Below are 23,183 nucleotides of genomic sequence, written 5' to 3'. Positions count from 1 at the left end.
AATAAGCACACACAGTAAGTCACAGTATTGTCAGCTTATATAAATATATTCTCTCATCAGAAGTTTCTACAATCTCTCCTAAAATAAGGGATTAATATATGTCAATACTAGGTCAGGTAGCATTTTTCCAGGAGCAAGCTCTCTGGGTGCGCAGGGATGGCATTTCCAGACACCTGCATAGGCAGGCATAGTGGCATTAAACATCTTAAGTAGAAATGCAATAACACTGTAATGGCAACATGAGTTTGGCATTGAATGAACTTGGCGTTGAATGAACTTGGCATTGAATGATTTTCTATTGTTATATAACGCTGTTATAAAGCAACATAGCAGGGCTATGACATACTGTGGATAGGAACTCTAATAATTTGAGAATCAGAATGGTTTATTGATTTAGCTTTGCAGTTGGGCACCCATAAACATATTAATGCTGCTTTTTAAAATAGTTAAATATAATTTTTATACTGATGGGCAGAGAGACATTATGAGTGCTTACTGCTCAGAGGTCATCCTGCAGTAGAATGAATTTAGAATTGTTGTCAATTTAAAATCTTATAGCAGAGGCTATAGGCAATGAACTGTTGACAAAAGAACATGGGCTTTGGAGCCAGACAGCTCTTTGTTCAAATACCAAGACTGCGACTCATTAGCTATGTCTGTCTTTTGGTGTATTACATAACATTTATCCCCAAGTGTAAACTTCAGGTAAAATACCCACCCTCTGTTATATGCATTAACTGAGATTTGTGCAGATGGTTTAATATAGTTCCTGATATATACTAGATGCTCAATAGATGGCAAATATTATAATCCACTGTTTAATATGCTGTTTTTTCTCCATGTTATGCATCTTTTTTGTTTTGATACATGTCACATTACTAGGTACTGAGCCTGATTGTAGGCCATAACTTACAAAATTTCCTTTTTTAAAATAAAATATTCTCAATTTCTGTTGACTATGTCACTTTTCTGATCTTTGATTTTTCACCATCTACATTTTAAAATATCTATGTATTTTTTTTTTGTTGCAAGGAAATTGCATTTATTTTGAAAGTATATCCAATTTAGACCAGATAATATGATACAGTTTTAAAATGCTGGACATTTGTGATGAAAGCATTTTTTAAAAATTCATATGCATGGAAAATATGTTGAAAATGAAGCATTATTTTTCACATGTTATATTTTTAAAGACTGTGGGCAATTTTAAGTTGTCAAGGTAGAAATATATTTTAGGGAAAGTTAGTTTTCTATAAAGCTGTGAAAGATTTTTTAAAAATACACTAGCAGAAATTTGTAGTAACATATGCTGCCATGAGCAGTCTCCTAAGAAATAAGTCATTCATACAATTTATGAGGCACCTGATGGGCATTACTGATGATTTCTGTCTGTTGTGTCCACTTCACCAAAAATTACTACATAGAAGTAATAATGGACTTGAAAATATATTATCTATTTCTATGGAACAGAAAGAAAATCCTCACTTTGTTCTTGGGTAGTAGCATTTCATAAAATACCAGACAGCACCTCCACAAAGGCAGTATTGGTGATGAGAAAAATTAGAAGTAATGAACGGCAGGACCCACTGCTCTCTCTGTGCTAGGCATTGTGAAAAACATCATTATTGCATTTAAGACCATTAAATGGGCACTGTTACCATTCCCATTTTTATAGATGAGGAAACTGAGGCTTTCATAAAGCATGTATACCTTGTTTTGTAAAACTGAGATAGTGTGACTCCAAAGCCTGAACTCTATTCTTCCCAAGGTTTCAAGATTCCTATTCACACACTTACTAAGCAACTCATCTGTTCCAGCCATTCAGTATAAAATGGGGAGCAAAACTAGCCATGGACCCTGCCTTCATAACGTTTAGTGGAAGGAGGATAGAGCCATTAAACAACAAATAAATGCATAAATTATAAACTGTGATAGGTACTTGGATGGAGAGGTACATAAGGCCGTGAGAACAGATAAATAGGGAACCCAACCTAGTTAATTCGGCATGGCATCCCTGAGGAAAGGGGCACCTAAGCCGAGATCTAAAGGGTAAGCAGGTGTGAACTGGTCAAGGAGTTGGAGAGGAAGTTCCTAGGCTTAGGGAAGGCTTGGTAAGAAGAACTCATGACGGGAAGGAGATCTTGTGTTCAGTCGTTTAGAGGAGCCAGTTTGGCTGGAAGGTGGAGGGTGTAGGGGAGACACTGGGAGGATCATACTGGAAACTGAAGAGACCGAGATAGGAATTTTAGAATCAGAAGCGAACTTTGTATGGTAGGTAGATTAAAAATATACAATAATCAATAGGTTTTTTTTCTTTAATAGCAATAACCAGTGAGAAACAGAAATGAAAAAGGAATGCCATAAGAGAAACTGATAATATAAAACACCTAAGAATACTTTTTTAAAAAATGCTAGGAAAAAGATTAAGTGAAAAAGATTAAGACATAAAACTAGATCTGAACAAGTGGAGAGTCATGCTGTGCTCTTGCAAGGAAAATTAATATAATCAGAAAGTTCTTCTTCTGAAATCAATGTAAAAATGTAATACAACTCTACTAGAATCCCAATGTGGGTTTCTTTAGATGTGGAAAAATGATTTTAAAATCTTTATGAAATATGAATGCTTAAGAATATCATCAAGATATTTCTGAAGAAGAATTTTGGTAGGGGAAACTGCTTTTCCAAATACTAAATACTAATAGTTACTATAAAGCAACTGTAGTGGTAGCAGCATCATGTAGCAACAGTGAAAGACAAAAGGATCAATGGAAAAATATAGTTCAGAAGTATCTGTGAGAACTTAGTGTATTTTGAAAAAATAAAAATCCACTGGGAAAATCTTTATTTTCAAGACTTTAAAGCCTGATATTAGAGACATATGATGTTTCAATTATGATTTTTAGATGGTTATTAACACCATATTATGTCCTATGTACATATCTCTGTAATGTATTTCATACTTATTTTTATCATTAATTATATTAGCTTAGAAATTTTACCTTACTAGGAAACAGTGTGTTTCAAGTATAACTTAATATTTCCATGACAGTGGTACTATTAAATTTTTAGTAGCTCAAAATGAAATGTGAATGTTAATTTACCAAATCCACCTTTGACCACCGGAGAAGATGAGATACCATGGCAGATTTATAAAGGTTTAAGAGGTTGATAGATATTCCTGCAGTGACCAACTAGATGCTTATAAAGGAACAGTATGTATATACATATTTCAGTCAGAGTGATTAAGATTTGTTGAATATTCTTGAACAACCATAAGCTCTGGTATAGGTGAATAACTGTTTATTATAAGTTGCCAAAAGATTGGTCACATAAGTACAGGGTCTCCAAAGTAAGAAAATGATTAAAACAGGTCCAGTATTCTCAGGGTAATAATGATAAATTCATACACAAATGGATTAGATACTCAAGTTTCCAGAATTGTATCTTCTGGTCTTTTAAAAAGTTTACCTATTCATGTTCATTACTGTATTTATCATCATCCAATTAATTCATTAACTCCCCAAATAGCATAGGGAATGATGATATAAAATTTTGTTTCATTTGTGTAAGTGAAACTTTAAATTTGAAAATTATAACTACTAGATTATAATTGTAAGATTTGTGTGATAAATGACAAGAGTAATATGGTTCCTCAGGACAAAGAAATTTGAAACATGAACAAAACTTAAACCTGGAAGTGCAAAAAGTGCAAAAAGAGTATACATAGTTTAATATGTGTCTTGAATTAATCATAATGAGCACTTTTCTTTGATATTAAAGGGTGTTTTACTTCAATCTCTCTCTATTTTTTGTATAGGGAAGATGTCAGAACAGCAAACGTAATTGCTGCAGAAGCTGTAACCTGCCTTGTGATCGACAGAGAGTAAGTGCCTTGCTTTCTTAGGCATATTGCACACTCATATCAGTGACACACATAAGTTCCTGGAATTAGACATCACTTCATGGAGCTATTAATACCTGTTTTATATCTTTTTATTTAAAATGAGTTCTATATTTGATTCGCATTCCCTGTTATTCTTGGAAGTGGCTCACTCTGCCATTCCAACTTTGTGATCTTTAACAAGGTATTTAACCACTATGAACTTCACCTCAGCTCATTTGGGAACTGGGGATAATGCAACATCATAGAGATATCGTGAGGATTGCTGAGAACACATGAGAAAAGCATGTGTTCCAATGTTCATTGCAGCTCTATTTACAATAACCAGGACATGGAAGCAACCTAAGTGTCCATTGACAGATGAATGGATAAAGAAGATGTGGCACATATATACAATGGAATATTACTCAGCCATGAAAAGAAACAAAATTGAGTTATTTGTAATGAGGTGGGTGGACCTAGAGTCTGTCATACAGAGTGAAGTAATCAGAAAGAGAAAAACAAATACTGTATGCTAACACATATATATGGAATCTAAAAAAAAAAAAAATGGTTATGAAGGACCTAGGGGCAGGACAGGAATAACGATGCAGATGTAGAGAATGGACTTGAGGACACGGGGAGGGGGAAGGGTAAGCTGGGACGAAGTGAGAGAGTGGCATGGACATATATACACTACCAAATGTAAAATAGCTAGCTAGTGGGAAGCAGCCGCATAGCACAGGGAGATCAGCTCGGTGCTTTGTGACCACCTAGAGGGGTGAGATAGGGAGGGTGGAAGAAGAGAGGCACAAGAGGGAGGGGATACGAGGATATATGTGTATGTATAGCTGATTCACTTTGTTCTAAAGCAGAAACTAACCCCCCATTGTAAAGCAATTATACTCCAATAAAGATGTTAAAAAAAAGAAAAGCAAAGCATGTGTCCAAGTGGTCTTTACCCAGGAGACACTTGACCAATGTTATTCATGTAAATTTTTTAAAAGTAATGATTAGTAATATTTTTCAAATATATTTATAATTTAGAAAATATTTATAGTACATTTTATAATTATAAATTATTTTACGTTTATATAATATAAATGTATTATTGTTGTTACTAGGAAGTGGACTATTCCTTGAGCGTGTTTTAGTTTTCTCCTCTATTCTTGTGTCCCCAAATTTCTACAATAGAAGCCTTTAGGAAGACACTCTTGGAGAAGGCATCAGTTCTAGACATAGGCGTATTTAGGGCCATTAAATGTGTGTTCAGTGGTGCTGCTGCCTGTTCCTCTCTTTATTCTGCCTTGCTAGCTCCATTACCTGAATGCTCTACAGGTTAAACTACAAATATCAGATTATTGACTCTCCAGTAGCCTGAGTAGAATGCACGTCTACTGTCTGCAAGCAGTCCTCCAAACGTTTTCTCTTTGCCGTGTATGTGGATACATTTATCACAAAAGCCAAGCGCCTGACCCAGGAGAAGAACCATAAGGCATCCATTTTAGTGGAGCCATTGGAGCTGGAATAGGCTGTGAATGTCAGTGTGGAATGAAACTGAGGGGCAGATATGATCAGTTCAGAATGGAGGAGTTGAATGTTGAGCTCAGGGGGCTCTGGACGTAGAGGAATCCCACTTGATTCACAAATCTCACTTTTGCATGCCCCTCTGTGCTGGATCTCTAGAACCAGAGCAGTGGCATCATTGCAGATTGATAGCCATATCCATGAATGTTTCTGAAACAGATATTCTTCGTCTGGTTCCCAGAAACAACAATTACGTGTTCATTCTTTCTTTCACTTGACTAACGTTTTTCTGAGGCTGTAGCACATAGGAGGCATTGTTAAGTGCTGTGACAAGAATCAAAGGAGCAGCACAGATCCTGGTTTGGGGGGGCTAGCTTCTAATAGAGGAATTGTGGCATTTATACAAATAACCATCACGCAAAGCAGAATGCGAGAAGGGTCCACAGTGTATTGTGGGAGTCCAGAGAAGGGAGTTGACTACTTCTGGGGAGAATCAGAGAAGTCTTCCTGGAATAAATGGTTTTATTAGATAAATCTGTTAAGTATAGGAGAAGCAAGATAAATAGAGTGAATAGCATAAGCAGTACTCATACTGAGTACTGGCTCAAGGGAGGCTGTGTAAAGGGAGTTGGAGGAGGTGTGACAGAAACGTTCACAAACATGTAGGGGCTGGTTCACCAAGATTACCAAGTCGTGGGAGAAGGGTGACTTTGACAGTTCTCTGCAGCCAGATAGTGTCACTAGAACACTGAGAAGGCTGTGTAAGATGAATTAGAGGGAGAGGATAGAGACAGAATAACTGACTGGCAGTCTGTAAGTCCAAGTGGTGATCATGAGACCATTAATGGGAGGCATACATTAGAATGAAGAGGTAAACCCAGAGGGCTCAACACTTGACTGAATGTGAAGGCTAAGGGAGAAATTAGGGGTGTAGTCAGGATTAAGAAGATCTAGAAGGAATGTTGAAGAAAAAATTAGTTTGGGAGGCATAATGATTTTCCACTAAAAATATAAGAAATTTGACATACAAGTTGGACACTCAGGAACGGATGCCCTGCAGGAGGTAGAAAATGTGGGACAATAACGCATTCGAGTTAACTTAAAATTAACTTAAGAATTGCTGACATAGAGTTAACAGCTGAAGCCATAAGACTGGATGGAATTGCGTGAAAGGATAGAGAAGATAAAAAGACCAATTTTAGAATTTGTGGCAATTCTTACATTTAAAAGTGAGGCAGGGGAAGAAAACCAATGAATAAAACTGCAATGTTAGCACTCAGAGCAGTGTAGGAAACCCCAGAAACCAAGAGAAGATTTTGAGAGAAAAAGGATAATCAGCAGCATTAAATGCAAGTGAGAAGCTGAGAGGCATAGATAGAGAGAAAAGGGCAATAGGTTTAGTAACCTGGGAGAAAAAAAATTTAATAAAATGGTGAGAATGGAATCCAGATTTCAAAGAGGCAGTGGGTGCTGAGGAAGTGAGAGCAATGAGACTAAAGGGTTATTTCTTTCAAGAAATTGAGTTAAGAAAAAAAAAAAAAAAAACGGGGGGTGGGGGAATAAGGGAATACTTGATGGAAATGTGTCCACAGGGGGAGGAAACTGTGGGCAAACAAGGAAAGGTAACTTGGAGAATACTTTTAAAAAATTTTCTGGAAATAGTGAAAAAGTGGAAAGAAAGAAAATTTGTAGAGATGTACATAAGGAAAGTTATGGGAACTTGGATGGCCTTAATCTTGCCTCTACAGCATAGAGCAAGGGAATCTGGCGAGGGAAGAAGTGACACTGGGGCTGAGGGTTTGCCAGCTGACTGGGGATGGATGGGTAATCGTATCAGTTTATATCTCTACAGTCCTTTGTAATTTATGAATTTCCACATGTGTGAGATCCCACCTGGAAAAAAGATAGGATGTTTAACAAAAAAAGAAACTGAAACCCATAAAAGTTTAATAACGTGATCAGGTTTCATGGTAAATGGTAAAGCCCAGATTCATCAAGTCAGAGGAACAAACTGATGGGACATTGTGAGTCATCTAGTGCAGGTTCTTCACTTTAGTTAACTGAGATCCCGAAAGCTGAAGGAGCATCAGGTAGCATCACATACATACATTTGATCTCATCCATTCTCTTTTCTCAAACCTAGTCATATATAGTGTACAGTGGGGAGTGTATGGACTCTGTCAAATAAAGCTCAATACTGAATATTTACTGCACCATGTTATGAGAATATGGGCAAGTTATTTAAATTCTAAGTCTCAGTTTACCTATCTGCAAAATGGGATAATGTCACCTAAATTATAAAATTGGTTTGAAGATCAAACAGTTTAATTCATATCAAGGTCCGTGCACAGCACAAGATGTGTAGTAAGCACTCAATAAATGTGCCCTTCCTTTTCTTAGAGAAAGTATTGGAATCCCTTGGATGTAGCAGTTTTTCTCTCTAATCCGCGTAAGTTTATCTTCAGGGGTATACACAGAAAGGATACCTTGAGGGAGGTCCAGCTTTAAACATAAGTATAGAGAAGACAGCTTGAGTCTAGGGCTCAAGAGGTGCATTTCTGTACTCATGAGAGGAGTTGGGCTTCTCACCAAATTGATGAATTCACAGCTTAAAAAATCAAACTGTAACTGAAGGATCTTCTCGTAAGCCTGTTGGTGGTACCTAATTTAGGGCCAATTAGGGGAGCACCAGGGCTTCATCCCATGCAAACAGATGACGGATGTTAGAACTGTCAACAAAAGGAGCTTCTTTCAAAAATTTACAACTGAGGTACCATGTTACATAAGCCAGTGATTATGCTTTATCATTCCAGATGGACAGCAAAAGAACATTATTGTAACTAATCATGCATGTCAGAATTTTTTTTTAAAAATGCTCATTGACAAACTAGAAAATGATAAACAGGTACATGGTTTTCTCAGGAAGCATTCTCTGAGGATGGGTTTCTTGCAGCCTAGTCATTATTTTAATAATTACCCAGTCTATCTGCAGTCTTTCTAAAATTCATGAAAATTGACATAAAAGAATATTAATCTAACAGAACAATCTATTTCCATTAATAAAGTTCTTGAATATATAAAACACAACTAAGAATATTTAGCATCTCTTGTTTTGGAATCCATGAAAAGAAATAAATACAAAAGTAACTATATCATTGTGTTCCTTAGTCAGTTATGCAATGTTTACTTCTTCATTGGCATGGTAAGTTGTTAATGAAGCTAGGAGTTCACATAGGATAATTTATTTTTTGACATGTTGAGATCATTTTTAAAGACAGTAATATAACTACTAGTAAATATTCAAAGAGTTACATATTTTCCCCCAGGAAATTAAGATCTAAGTTAGAGTCTCAACTCTATCCCTGATTTATTGTGTAACCTCCAAGATGTAGCCGTATTGGTTATACAAATTGAAACACTTTCATACTGGTTGGTAATTAGCAGTAGTCTGAGCTCCCTGTGTGTTTTTCCCACCCCTCTGCTGCCTGGTGATCTGATTCCTCCGGCCAGGAATCTCCAGATCTCTCCTTGATCCAGCAACTAAAAGGGAGCATCTGGCATACATCAGGATGAGTGTCCATTCTGATTGGTCAATTCCTGTGTCATACTGGCAACTAATTATTTTGACTAGTGATGTCAAGCTAAAATGACAGTTTATCACCAGGAGTTTTCAAACTTTTGTTTTACTAAACCCATTGTTTAAATAAAATAAATTAGAAAGAAAACAGGAACTTTTTTTGGCTGTCAAGAGAGTAAGACCTCTTAGTCTACCCAGGAGTCTTCCCTCTCTCCCTCCAAATCACTCACTCCACATGATTCTTAAGGCCCTTCATGAGACCCCATGAGTCACTAAAATGATTTACAAATCATGTATGACTAACCCTTACCTTTTTGTGACACTCTGTGATATTTAATCATACTTTGGAGCCAGTTGTGTTATTGAGACAAAGTCTGGGGGATAGAAACCAAGAAGTAGCCTAGAGGAAGTGCAGTGTACTGGGGCATAAAAATGATGAGATTAGGAGGGAGTGTCAAATATCAGATTATTGGGCATTGGAAATGGCAGTCTTAGAAATTAAGGTATCTCTATAGATCAGAAAAGCCTAGGTGACTCTGGTTCAAGTTTTTACCTCCTAGAGCTAAGTTGACTTGTGTGTAAAAGACATATTCATACCATCTATTTAAAAGAGTAACAAGACTGTAGCATAGCCACTAGGCTAATGATTAGGAACCAACTCATAGGTCTAAGGCTGGTCCCAAAACCTGTACAAAATAGAGTAGCAAATAGGTTACCAAGAAAGATTGGACATAGAGAAAAAGTCACTGGAATTGGTAAACTGAAGACTACTTCTCAACACCCAAACTGTAACCTAGGTATTAAAACTGAGATTAGAGCCAGACTGGGAAATTTTAACATTTATTCAGAATAAAAAATGAATGCCTGCTTCCTGTGTCAGTTACTTGGGCTACTGAGATGAACAAGACACGAATTCAATACAGGTTTGAAAACTGAGTGTATAGGACCAGCTCAATTATATTAAATTTATGTTGCTGTTGTTGTTTCTTTACCAGTGCTGGTAGCAAAACCTTCCTCTGTCTATTCACCCTATCCTCCACATGTAGCCTGTTTCTAGTACTAGTTTCCAGTTCTTTAGCCACATCTGCCATCAGTCTCCAAGGATAGTGTTTCTCATCCTGGCCTCTACCCAGATCTCCTCCCCGCCTTCTTGCTTATGGTAGGTTGGTGCCTTCCTCCATTCCCCTTTGCTGTGGCTTATTTAGGTGTTCAACTCCAAGTTGAAAGTAAAATAAACAAAAATACTGAATCCACTGAAGCCATGCTCTGGGCTCTGTAGAACAAGCAACAGACCAGCCAGGCAGGAGCCAGGGAAGTCATCTATATCAGGACTTAGGATGTCAGAGGAGATGGAAACATATGGAAAAATAGTATTTATCCAACTTCTCTCAGGGAGGGTGCTATAGATGCTTCCTGGCTAAGGCTCCTGCTCAAGGAGGAACGGATGATCACTAAACTTCCCCACAAAAATGGTGGGTTGTATTAAGTGCAGGAGGTTTATTTTCTGAGTGAGGTATGTAAGCATGAAGCCATAGCTGCATGAGTTAAGCCAGGGATAGGAAAACTTTTTCTGTAAAAGGCCAGAAAAATCAGTATTGTATGCTTTGTGGGCCGAATGATCTTTGTTGCACCTACACAATTCTACCATTGTAATGTAAAAGCAACCGAAGACAATAGTAAATAAATGAAATGTCTTTGTTCCAATAAATCTGTTTATAGATAATGAAATTTGAATTTCATATTATTTTTAGAGGTCAAGAAGTATTATTCTTCTTTTGAAACTTTTTTGTTCCTGCCACTTAAAAATGTACAAATTGGGCTTCCCTGGTGGCGCAGTGGTTGAGAATCTGCCTGCCAATGCAGGGGACACGGGTTCGAGCCCTGGTCTGGGAGGATCCCACATGCCGCGGAGCAACCGGGCCCGTGAACCACAACTACTGAGCCTGCGCGTCTGGAGCCTGTGCCTCCTCAACAAGAGAGGCCGCGATAGTGAGAGGCCCGCGCACCACGAGGAAGAGTGGCCCCCACTTGCCGCAACTAGAGAAAGCCCTCGCACAGAAAGGAAGACCCAACACAGCAAAAAAAATATTAATGAATAAATAAATAAATAAATAAGTCAGGAGCTCTTTTAAAAAAAAAAAAAAAAGTACAAATTATTCTCAGCTAATGGCCGTACAAGGAACAGTCAGCGGGCTGAATTTGGCCTGTGAGCCATAGCTTTCTGACCCCTGACTTAACCAATATTAAAGAATTGAGTGCTGCCCCTAGTGGCCCTGTTCTGATCTTCCTCCAGGTTGTGCTCAGCCTATCTTGTAAATATAGCAAATACACGAAGAATACTGGTTTGACGTGTCTTCTGGTGTTGGTCCTCCCAAGGCCATCTGTCAACTTGCTTTCCCCTCACTGACACCATTCACCCTCCAGTTCCCTCATCCTCTTCACTTTACTCTTTTACACACCCCACACACACATGCACGCTTTCTCCTTCGTCTTTTTTTTTTTTGGCCGTGCTGCGTGGCATGCAGGATCTTAGTTCCCCAACCAGGGATTGAACCCATGCCCCCCTGACTGCCAGGGAATTCCCTGATCCCTGTACTTCTTAGTTGCACTCCTGCATTCTCAAGGGCTTTGCTTCAGGCTTTTCATTAATTTGGGTAGTAGCTAATTAGAGATTAAGATGATTCTCTGTGAGTTATTTGCATTTTGATGACATACCCCTGAACACTGAAAAATCATGAAAATCCAGAAGATTTTAGAATTTCAGGTGTCATGGAAGGAGAGGGGAAGGACCGTATGGGAAGAATTTGGTGAGAGCAGAATCTTTCCAGCACCATTCTCACCCCACAGTTCTAACCAGGTCAGTCTCATGAAGGCCCATGCACCCAGTGGTGTGTGCCCCACCTAGGTCACCTGTGTCCTTGTCTTTTTATAGTTGCCATTCTGGGTCCACATGACAGGACTATAGGGGCTCCACATGCCACATTGCCTGTAGTCACATTACTTAACTGATGGGGTGACAAATTTAAAATATTTCACAGCCTCAGCCTTTCCCACGGTCTAAGTATATTTTACTTTGGTTCATGTTCCAGAAAGAAATCTGAGGCGATGTGAGGATATTTGCAGGATGAGCATGAGAAAACAGGTGTGAATGGTGTCAGTTGCGATCATTTGGGCTTGTCTTTTTTATGGAGCTGTTATTGATTGCTGTGCTTTACAAAAAATTATTTACTAAGTAAGAGAGAGAAAATCCAGAAGTTTAAAGAGAGTCATTAATATTTGTTCAGTTTAATAATGGGAGTTGAATTATAGCGTGCCCTGAGCAAGCATGATCTAACTACAAAATAAGCACATAGCCACTGGAAAAGGGTTATAATCCAGAGATAGTATTCATGGTTTTAACTCATAGAAAGCGATGAATGGGACTGCTCTTCATCATGTGTGCCTTTTCTAATGCTTTAAAATCGTAGACCCTCCTCGTGCTGCAAGTCATTAGAGAAATTATATATAGCATTACTGACTAGGGAGCTCATTGAGAAGGTCTGGTCCCTTGCTTCATCCACCCAAATAAAACTTACTGGTTACTGGCCTTATGTCAGCCACTCAGACATCTAATATTTGGGGAGTTTAGAGGCAAATGTGTAAATATTACACTACCTATTTCTATCCCTGTTGTATGGATAATTTCCAGCTCTAATTTGTTGTGTCCCAAACTCACTGAGGTTCTAACAGTATGTTTGGTAACCTGGACTCTATTCAGCCTAAAAGAAGTCCAATGTCATTAATATGTTGGTAGAGCATTAATCAAATTTAGCACATTCTTTTGTTTAAAAAACATTGTTAAAATTTTTTCAGATGATGACCAGATTAGTCAAAAAGTCATAGCAGAAATTTAGGATACAGTAGAGACGAGGAGTAGTCACAAACCCCAGGCCAGTAAGAGAGCATGCAGGGAAAACACTCCTCTTCCCCTATCCCTCTCTCCACCCTCCACCCTGCCCTGCTGAGACTAAGAACTAGACCTTGTTATGGGGAAAGGTTTCTGAAACTGGATGTTATTGACATTTTGGGTCCGCTAGTTGGTTTTTGTGGAGGGCTGTCCTGTGCATTGTAGAATGTTTAGTAGCATCCTGACCTCTACCCACTAGATAAAAGTAACACTCCCCGACAACCCCAATGTGACAACAAAACGTGTCTCCAGATACTGCCAAGTGTCCCCTGGGGGAAAATCACCCTTGTTGGGAAGGACACAGCCATGGCTTGCTAGATGGCAATAAAGTGCTCTGATGCCATGGGAGTAGAACTTGTGCCAGAAAGGTTCCAGGGAAAGCTGTTCATAACGAGGAAACCACCTAAGGGGAAGTGTGCTGGGAAAGCTGCTGGCTGCTTAGTATTGCTGGCCTCCAAGTACTGTAGTAGCCATACACTGGAGAAGCCACAAGAACCTGCCAAGCTGACTGGAGCCAGGAAGCAAAATACTTTATTCTTGCAGTATCTCCCCAGTGCCCTCCCCTGGCAAAGTTTCAGTGCCAGTTGGCAAAGAAAGAAATTTAATAGCCCAGATCCATTGTTATAGGGCAGTCAAAAGGGTAAATTTAGAGCTGACAAGCAATAAATAAGTCAATAACCAGTATAGATTCCAAACCAAATCCTATTCCAAGGTCCAGAGCTATAAAGATAAATAGCAAAGTCTTTGCTTGCCTTGGAGTAACTCCTGATCAGTACAGATGCATTAAAAATCATGAGAAATTGCCATTTCAGTGTGAAAAAAAAACTTGGGGAGAACTGAAGAGGGAGAAATGTGTTTTGCCTGTAGCATCCCAGCGGACTTGCTGGACAAAGTGATATGTGAGTCAAGGCTTTAAGTTTGAGTAGGAATTTTACAAGTGAAGACAGGAGGATAAATACAGCTCCTGCTGAAGGAAGGACGTACACTAAGATGAGGAATTTGGAAATGTCACTGTACAGTAAAAAGTGGAATATGGCAAGAAAAGAGGATTTATGGGTCAAGGAACTGGACAGTAAACTAGACAGGTGGTGTACTGGGAGATACAGTTGGAAAGAAGAGATGGGGACAGATTATAAAGAAATCTCCTAATATCTCAAACTAAAAGAATATGATTTTATCCTCTGGGCAATGAGGAACCATCAGAAGACAGTGACTATTGCAGTTTGTATTTGCTTTTGAGGGAAGGGAGTGGAAGATCGATTCCAATAGGATGAACTCAAGCAGGGAAACTACTAGGAGACTACAGCGACAGCCCTAGGGGTTGCTCACTAGAGTTTAAGAGTCTAAACTTCAAAGCAGATTTGGGGGAATAATTAAATGTGAGAGGTTAAGAAAGAAGTGCTTCTGTCTTGGGAGATTTGGTGGATGTCTATAATAGATCAAAAGTATGAGAGATAGAGCAGGTTGAGGTGAAAGTAATTGGTCGATCAGTTAAGGATATGTTAAGTTCAGACTGTCTAAGTGGTGTTCAGATATTCAGATGGAGAAGTCCACTGACAGTTTGAAATGAGTTGTTTTATTTTTTCCTGACAATCAGATGATAAATAGAAATTGACGTTGGATTTCACAGTTCAGCACTTTAAAAATATTACAATCACAACTTTGGTTTTGTTAATTACAACGATTGTTTTGTTTTACACCAATGAATGAATAATTCATTTTCCCCGTTAATTTTTAAAACCTTTCTATATTTCTGAGGCTTACATTTTTTTTTCCATCAGATGTTTTAAAAACTGTTGTTTAGAGACTCAGCAATGCCTTTGGAACTCATAAGCCAGTTGTGTGAATGAATAAGAAAACTGAAAAATTTTAATTTTCAAATCTGAAAAATCAGTCTTAATTTTTTCAGTTAAAAAGGTAATAGTTGAAATTTCATATTTGAAATTCTCTTTAAAAGTTTCTGTATGGTGTTTTTAGCTGTTCATTTGGGAAGAGGGTTATAGTGCTTCTTGTGTTCTAAAGATAAAGCAAGGAGGGGAGATGCCAGGATCAGTTTCTGACAGAAGCTTAACAATCACTTTAAAAATCAACAGTGTAATCATTACGTTTGAAAGTCGAATTCTGCTTTAGATATTCACATTGCTTTTTTGGTAGAGTTAAATGGTTTTGCTTACTTTACTAGGCACACTTCCTTGTGAGACTGTTATTACAGGCCAGCTGGGTCATAAAGATCTTTTCAGTGTGTCTAGAAGTTGGTACTTATTTTGAAACTCGTAGCATAGACACATGAATTGGATTAGCATCAGCTACAATAACAGTGAAATCTTATTCCCAGACTAAGCTTTACTTACAAAGGAGGACCTTTCAGAATTTACTAGTCTGGATGAAGTGTAATGGTCATATTATGCGCCGCCCCGGCTAGAATCATGTAATTGACCTAATATTAACACAGAAACCAGACTAGCAAAGACAAATCATTATTTGATAGTTAATAAAGATGATGTTGTCCTCCCAGGTGAACTAGAGATAGTATATTTTAATCCAGCTGAGAAATCCACTTGGGCTGAGTGGGAACTTTTATTTATTGCATTATTCTCACAGGCTTGATTTTTCTCTCTCTTCTTTGTTTGGTTTTTACCTTTTTGTATAGTCAGTGTCAGGTGATTATAAACTTACTAGCTGCTCATTGAGAAAATTGGAAAGTAGAGAAAAATATAAATATAATCCTGCCATTCAAAGTTAACTACTGTTAAGATTTCAGTATATTACCTTGAATAGTGACATCCCACTGCCTAATTTTCTTTCCTACTTTGTCCACATACAGGGGTAGCATAAATAATACATATATACACACATACAGATGGATAGGTATAGACAGATAGATATACAGATAGATAAATTTGCCCTGTCATTTACTGAGCACATGTGCCAATCACAACGCTAGTTGAGATAGATAGATAGCCTGATAACAGGTATACACATACATACATACATAATTACTCTCACAAACATGAAAAGAATATTTTTATCCTCTCTTTTAAAGGTAAAGTTGGCTCTAGAGAACTGAAGTATCATGTCACAAAACAATATGGCTTATAAGTAGCGAAGTAGTGTTTGAAGCTAATTCTCTCTGTTTTCAAGGCCTATTACATCACACTGCCTTACCACATTGCATTAGTTATTTACCATGTAAATTAAAATATCTTATGAGCAGAAGTTGAGTCTCTTTGTCTCAGTTTCTTAAAAGTGTTTGGAGATGTCAGCTCATTTTAATTTTTTATTTTGTAAAGAATTCTTTGCAAAAAAAAGAAAAAGAATTCTTTGCATATGTCTTTGTCCCTCTTTAGAAGAATTTCCTTGAGGAGCTAGTCAGTAGTGGAATTTCTGATTCAAAATATATATGAAGTTTTATTTATTTTAAAGTGTTTTATTGAAGTATAGTTGAGTTACAATATTATATTAGTTTCAGGTGTACAACATAGTGATTCATTAATTTTATAGATTACACTCCATTTAAAGTTATCATTAAATATTGGCTATATTTCCTTTTCGGTACATTACATCTCTGTATCATACTTATTTTATAGCTAGTAGTTTATACCTCTTAATCCTCTTCCCCTTAATCCTCCTAGCCCTCTTCCCATTGGTTAACCACTGGTTTGTTGTCTGTATCAGTGAGTCTGTTTCTGTTTTGCTATATTAATTTGTTTGCTTTATATTTTCGATGCCACATATAAGTGAAATCATACAGTGTTTGTCCTTCTCTGTCTGACTTACTTCACTAAGCATAATGCCCTCCAGGTCTTCAAGAACACCTCTGATCATCTGATTCAGAGAGTAGCAAACATGTTCTTTGGAGATGTTTCTTGATCAAGACCCAGAGGCCAGGTTGGAGTTGAGGCTTATATAACTATAGATTATATATATATATATATATTTTTTTTTTTTAAATTTTATTTATTTATTTATTTATGGCTGTGTTGGGTCTTCGTTTCTGTGCGAGGGCTCTCTCCAGCCGCGGCAAGCGGGGGCCACTCGTCACCGCGGTGCGCGGGCCCCCCACCATCGCGGCCTGTCCTGCTGCGGAGCACAGGCTCCAGACGCGCAGGCTCAGCAATCGTGGCTCACGGGCCCAGCCGCACCGCGGCATGCGGGATCCTCCCAGACCAGGGCCCGAACCCGCGTCCCCTGCATTGGCAGGCAGACTCTCAACCACTGCACCACCAGGGAAGCCCTATAGATTATATTTTGATCCCCTCGGGTTGGATAGTACAGTGGCCCTGAGTTGGTTGCAACCACAAAAAGTGGAAGTTTAGGCTACAAGAGTGTTGAGACAAGAGGTAGTTATAATCCTCCTGTAGTCAACACTGACCAGACTGTATTTGTAATACTGAGCTCAGTGCTTAGTGTCAGAGTTTAGAAAGATATTAACACATTAAATGCATCCATATGAGGGGGGTCCAGGTGAGATGTATGACAATCATGATGTATGAGGAAAAAAAATACCCTCCAGGTCCACCCATGTTGTTGCAAATGGCAAAATTTCATTCTTTTTTATGGCTGAGTAATATTTTATTGTGTATATACTACATCTTTATCCATTCATCTGTTGATGGACTGTTATGCTGCTTCCACACCTTGGCTATTGTAAATAATGCTGCTATGAACATTAGGGTGCATATACCTTTCCCAGTTAGTGGTTTTGTTTTACTTGAGTAAATACCCAAAAGTGAAATTATAGGATCATATGGCAGTTCTATCTTTTTTTTTGGGGGGGGGGGAGGTGGGGTCAAGTGGGGAACTGACATACTGTTTTCCACAGTGGCTACACCAATTTACAATCCCATCAGTAGTGCACAAGGGTTCCCTTTTCTCCACATCCTCCAACACCTGTTATTTGTTGTCTTTTTGATGATAGCCATTCTGACAGGTGTGAGGTGATATCTCATTGTGGTTTTGATTTGCATTTCCCTGATGATTAGCGATGTTGAGCATCTTTTCATGTGCCTGATGGCCATCTGTATGTCTTTGGAAAAATGTTTACTCAGGTCTTCTGCCCATTTTTAATTAAGTTGTTTTTTTTTTTATATTGAGTCGTATACGCTCTTTATATATCTTGGATATTAATTGCTTATCAGATATATCATTTGCAAATATTATCTCCCATTCAGTGCATTGTCTTTTAATTTTTTCAATGTGAAAAAGCTTTTAAGTTTAATTAGGTCCCTCTTGTTTATTTTGCTTTTGTTTCTCCTGCCTGAGTAAACAGATCCAAAAAAATATTGCTAAGACTTATATCAAGAGTATACTACCTATGTTTTATTTTAGGAGTTTTATGGTTTTCAGTCTTACATTTAGATTTTTTTAATCAATTTGAGTTTATTTTTGTATATGGTGTGAGAAAATGTTCTAATTTCACTTTTTACATGTAACTGACTAGTTTTCCCAGCGCCACTTATTAAAGAGACTGTCTTTTCTGCATCATATATTTTTACCTTCAAATAATATACATATTTTTTCATTGTTATCTAGAACCATTATGCAGTTTACTCCCCAGTGACAATGTATGAGAACATCTGTTGCACTGCAACCTGACCAGCTTGATTTTTTTTGGTTGAAATCATCTTAAAAGACATGATGGGGCAATTCAGCCCAGGGCATGAAATATGTCATCATCCTTGAACAGTTAGTTTGACATTTATTCTTCTCTTGTAATTGATACATGAAGCTTAGTTTTTGACAACTAAAACTTAGAAGGTAGTTCATTCTTTTGCAATTGCTTCTTTGTGCTGGAGGACATTATAAACACATTTAAAAGGCTTCAGAAAATTGTGAGAGTATATAAAAGTTCAAATAGCCTTTTTCTGAAATGTCAGAAGTAAATACTAAAGGCTAACAAAGTACCTGAAAAGGACAAATAGACAGGGAAAAATAGAAATTATCTCCATGACTAATTAAAATATGGACCACAAGTTATGATGTGAGAAGGTCCCAATTCATAAATTATACAGAGTGTGCTCAGTGGTGGAGAAGAAGGGAAGAGTTCAGGGAAGTTAATGTATGAATTCTCTCAATATGATGCCTTTGTTTTATTTATTTATTTTTTTGTATAATTTTTCAAGAGTTTTATTTCCTTTATTTACACGAAGTAATTGCCAATAGGACAATTTTATTCTATTGATACAGAAGAAACCGATACTAACACAACTGTGAGCTATCATACTTCCTATACAATGTTAATGATAAAGCAAATAATTTGATAGAACTTTAAGAAATACACATATTCAAAATCATTTGTGTCTATGTCATTTGTTAAAATGGAAAGCATAGATTAGTTGCCTTTTCCCCTCTAATTCTATATTTATAAACATACTCTTTTAATTGAAGTATAGTTGATTTACAGTGTTGTTAGTTCCAGGTATACAGCAAAGTGATTCAGTTATATATGTATATATATTTATAGATAGATAGTTATTCTTTTTCAGATCCTTTCCCTTATAGGTTATTACAGGATATTGAGTATATCTCCCTATGCTATACAGTAGGTTCTTGTTGGTTATCTATTTTATATATAGCAGTGTATATATGTTAATCCCAAACTCCTAATTTATCCCTCACCCACTCTTTGTTTTAATACTCTTTCATCTCAGTTAATCCTCACAATAGTCCTGTGGGAAAAGATGACATAAAAAATCCAGAAAAGGAAATGGAGAATCAGATAGACTCAATGACTTTTTCAGAACCACATAGTGGGATTAGAAATCCAAGGATGTCTGACTCCAAGACCATAATGTCTCTTATACCCTGTTTAAGCAGTTGCTTTTATACGAACAAATTGTGTTAACTGGCAAGCTAGATTCTGTTGGAAGAATCTTTTTAAAAGAGTAGAGTGGGAGAGACCGAGGCAGAGAAACCAAGTACGATGCTTTTGAGGTAAGGAAGTGTGTCAACAGCCTGAATAAGGCAATGGAAGTAGCATTGACAGGGAGGAACCAGTTCAGGAGAGATTTACAGAGATAGACCTGATAAACTTCGGTAAAAGTGAAGAGTCATACATAACACCAAGATTTCTAGCCTGCATCCCTGGTTAAATGATAATGCCATTAAGGGAGACAGGGAACTTAGCTGCAAGTCTTGATGGAAGGTAGTTAATGCAGTTACGGCGGAGTTTGAGTTGCTGGTGAAATATGCATATGACACTGAGTGACCTGATGGCACTATTGATCTGGAGAGTTCAAGGATAGAGATATGGATTTGAAATTCATTGACCTGGGGATCCTAACTAAAGTCTTAAGAATAAATTATTTTTTCTGGGAGAGCTTAAAGAAAAGTGCAATTAGTGTATTATATAAGAACTAGGGTCTATTGTATTAAAGATCAGTCTACCTGGGATCAAATCACAGATTTACCCCCTTTTCTAGATCTGTGGTCTCAGGCAAGTTACATAATCTCTCTAAGCCTCATCATCTCTTGTTTCTTTTTCTCCACCTGGAGACACCAACAATGTCTAGAGACATTTTTAATTGTCACAATTGGGTTTTCTAAGGATATCTAGTGGGTAAAGGTGAGGGAAACTGCCAAATATTCTACAATGCACAGGAAAGGCTCTACAATAAAGAATTACCTGATCCAAAATATCAGTAGTGCTGAGTTTGAGAACACCTGCTGTAAAGCTTCTGTAAAGTAGGGTTAATTGTACTTACCTCATAGAGTTGTTGTGAGATTTCAGTGAGATGATGGCGGTAAAAAACAAGACTGAACATGTCGTAAACAATAAATATTTAAGAAAAATAAGTCAATCAATTGAGTGGAAAAAGAGGGCAAAGGACATAATTTGGGTAACTGCTTGCCTTTAAGGGATAGGAGAGGAAGAAGTGTGTGTGTGTGTGACACATGCTGAGAAGTGGCATAGAGGAGGAAGACGAGGAGAATCGGGGAAAGAATAGGGTAGTTCAGCGCACCGGCACAAGCTTCTGTTTCATGGCTACAACCAGAGAAGGCCAGCGGGGCCATGACTCTCAGGTAGGTCGCTGAGGATGGGAGCTGGAAAGGGACCATTGGGATTAACAGCAGATAAGTGATAACTTTGAGGGAAAAGTCGTAATAAGAGTGAAAGAAAAATGGGAACAGAATGCTAGGTTGCAGTAGGTTGAGAATTAAATGAAAACTGAGGTTGAGAGATAGGAAATGAAGTTTATTCAAATTGGCTATTTAGTCATAAGGATGGTTTTGTGTTTTAGGATTGGAGAGACCGTTCTAAACTGAAAGGAAGGAAAAGTCTAAAGGGAGACCATGGAACAATAAGAACTATTGTAATTGATGGAGCAAGAGTCCAGAGGAGAGTAATGATAGGGTTTGTGATCAGGAGTAATGAAGACGGGATTTGCTTTAGAAAGAAGTTGGGGTGCTGCTTGCCCTGGGAGAGAAATCAGTGATAATGTCAGTGTACTTTAGGTCCAGGGTAAGAAATGGAAACGAAGAATTTAAGTTTTATGAACTTCTCAAAAATTACAAATAAAAATGTTCTTAAAGAGCCCAGACACACAAGAAGATGTATCTTCTAAATTGCTGTTAAGATTTCTTCATGAAACTTTCTATTATGAACTGAATATTTCCCAAATCCGTATGTTGAAGCCCTAACCCCCTAGTATGACTGTATTTGGAGAGAGGACCTTTACAAGGTAAACAAGGTTAAATGAGGCCATGGGGCGGGGAGTAATCCAAAAGGACTGGTGTTTTATAATTAGAGGAAGACACATCAGGAGGGTGTGCACACAGAGGAAAGGCCATGTGAGGACACAGTAAGAAGGGGCTGTAAGTCGGGAAGAAAGACTTCACCAGAAACCCACCCTGCTGGCACCTTGACGTTAGACTCCCAGCCTCCAGAACCGTGAGAAAATAGATTTCTGTGGTTAAGCTTACACAGTCTGTAGTATTTTGTTGGGGGTATCCCTAGCAGACGAATATGTTTCCTAATTGGAACTTCCATAGATATAATGCAATAGAAGATATAAGATGATCTGTTAAAATAAAAGTTCGTTGTCTTAAAGAACTGGATTGACCACAAAGGGAGGATGTGAGAGAAAGCAGATATTTGATATCAAATTCTAGCCCCAGCATTAAACAACTGGCTTCAGCTTTCCATAGTGGGAGATAAAAATGATGTAACAGTTGGTATTATGGGTATTAGAGTCAGTCTGCCTCCATTTAAATTTCATTCTGATACTTACTAGTCATATAACCTTGGGTAATTACTTAATTGTCTTAGCCTCAGTTGCTTTACCTGTAAAACAGGATAAACTCACATGAAATAGTTTGTATAATTCCTAACACATGCTAGTTAACATTTTCATGTCTTGCTTGATATTTTTATTACAAGATTTTCTGATCACTAATTTGTGTCATTAAAGGATATATTTATTTCTTAGCATCTAATGATTCTTAGAAGAAATAAAAAGAGCAGAATAGATCTGAAATAAAAATCCAGACAGACCGATTTTTGTAAAAATGTTACGCTAGAGACTAATGTTGTCTTTGTTTCAGTTTCAAGGCATAAATAAGTATACTAAAAAGATATTCTGAGGTAGGTTTATTGTGCCATCCTAGCATTTCATTTTCAATTTACTTAAAAAAATCAGTGACTTTCATAATATTTTATGTTCCCATGCCACTTTTCTTAGCCAAAGTTTTCTAGAGGCAGTCTTTAAATAGTTACAAAAAATATAGATTGTTTTAACTGATATCTGATATAACTGATATATCTACATAAACTAAAATATATTATCTATGGAGCTTTATTGTTTTTAATAAAATGGCCTACTTATTTTTAGACAATTTTGATTAAAATATATAAATTTATAAATTTCAAATTATTTCTAAGTAAATAAGCTTGAAAAAATATTGAATAGACAAAGTATCCATTGTTGCCATAGATTCTGCTTTGAAAATAGGAAAATCTGGAGGAAATGAAACTTATGAATTTGGCATGCTACTGTAGTCTATACTTAAAAGCATATTTTTCTCTGTAACTCAAAAGGCTAAACTACCACATGAGACTTGATTCTAATCTCTTCTGCTTTTGATTGAAAATGAAAGTTGTGCTACATTTTAAAATTCTTTCTTTCACTTTAATTCCAACTGGGATTCATGGATATAAATTCCATTATAGGCGAAAATAATTACACTAAGTTACTGTCCCATATATAGTTCAATGATAAATCGGTAAGTGTTTCAAACCCATATTTATAGCAATG

General features: G+C 37.3%; 1 protein-coding gene across 2 annotated transcripts in view; it reads left to right on the top strand.

The window, feature by feature from the left end:
• PRKG1 (protein kinase cGMP-dependent 1) overlaps positions 1-23,183 on the top strand; it is a 1,243,975-nt gene that overhangs the window by 1,106,461 nt on the left and 114,331 nt on the right. For both annotated transcript variants that reach the window (XM_068548120.1, XM_068548119.1), the window contains exon 8: positions 3,818-3,883. In XM_068548120.1, the coding sequence (XP_068404221.1) occupies positions 3,818-3,883 (66 nt within the window). The remainder of the gene's footprint in view (positions 1-3,817; positions 3,884-23,183) is intronic.

The sequence above is a fragment of the Eschrichtius robustus genome, chromosome 7 (genome assembly GCF_028021215.1).
Source record: "Eschrichtius robustus isolate mEscRob2 chromosome 7, mEscRob2.pri, whole genome shotgun sequence".
Lineage (NCBI taxonomy): Eukaryota > Metazoa > Chordata > Mammalia > Artiodactyla > Eschrichtiidae > Eschrichtius > Eschrichtius robustus.
Note: the sequence above shows the minus strand (reverse complement) of the source record. Positions and strands in the feature narration are given on the sequence as shown.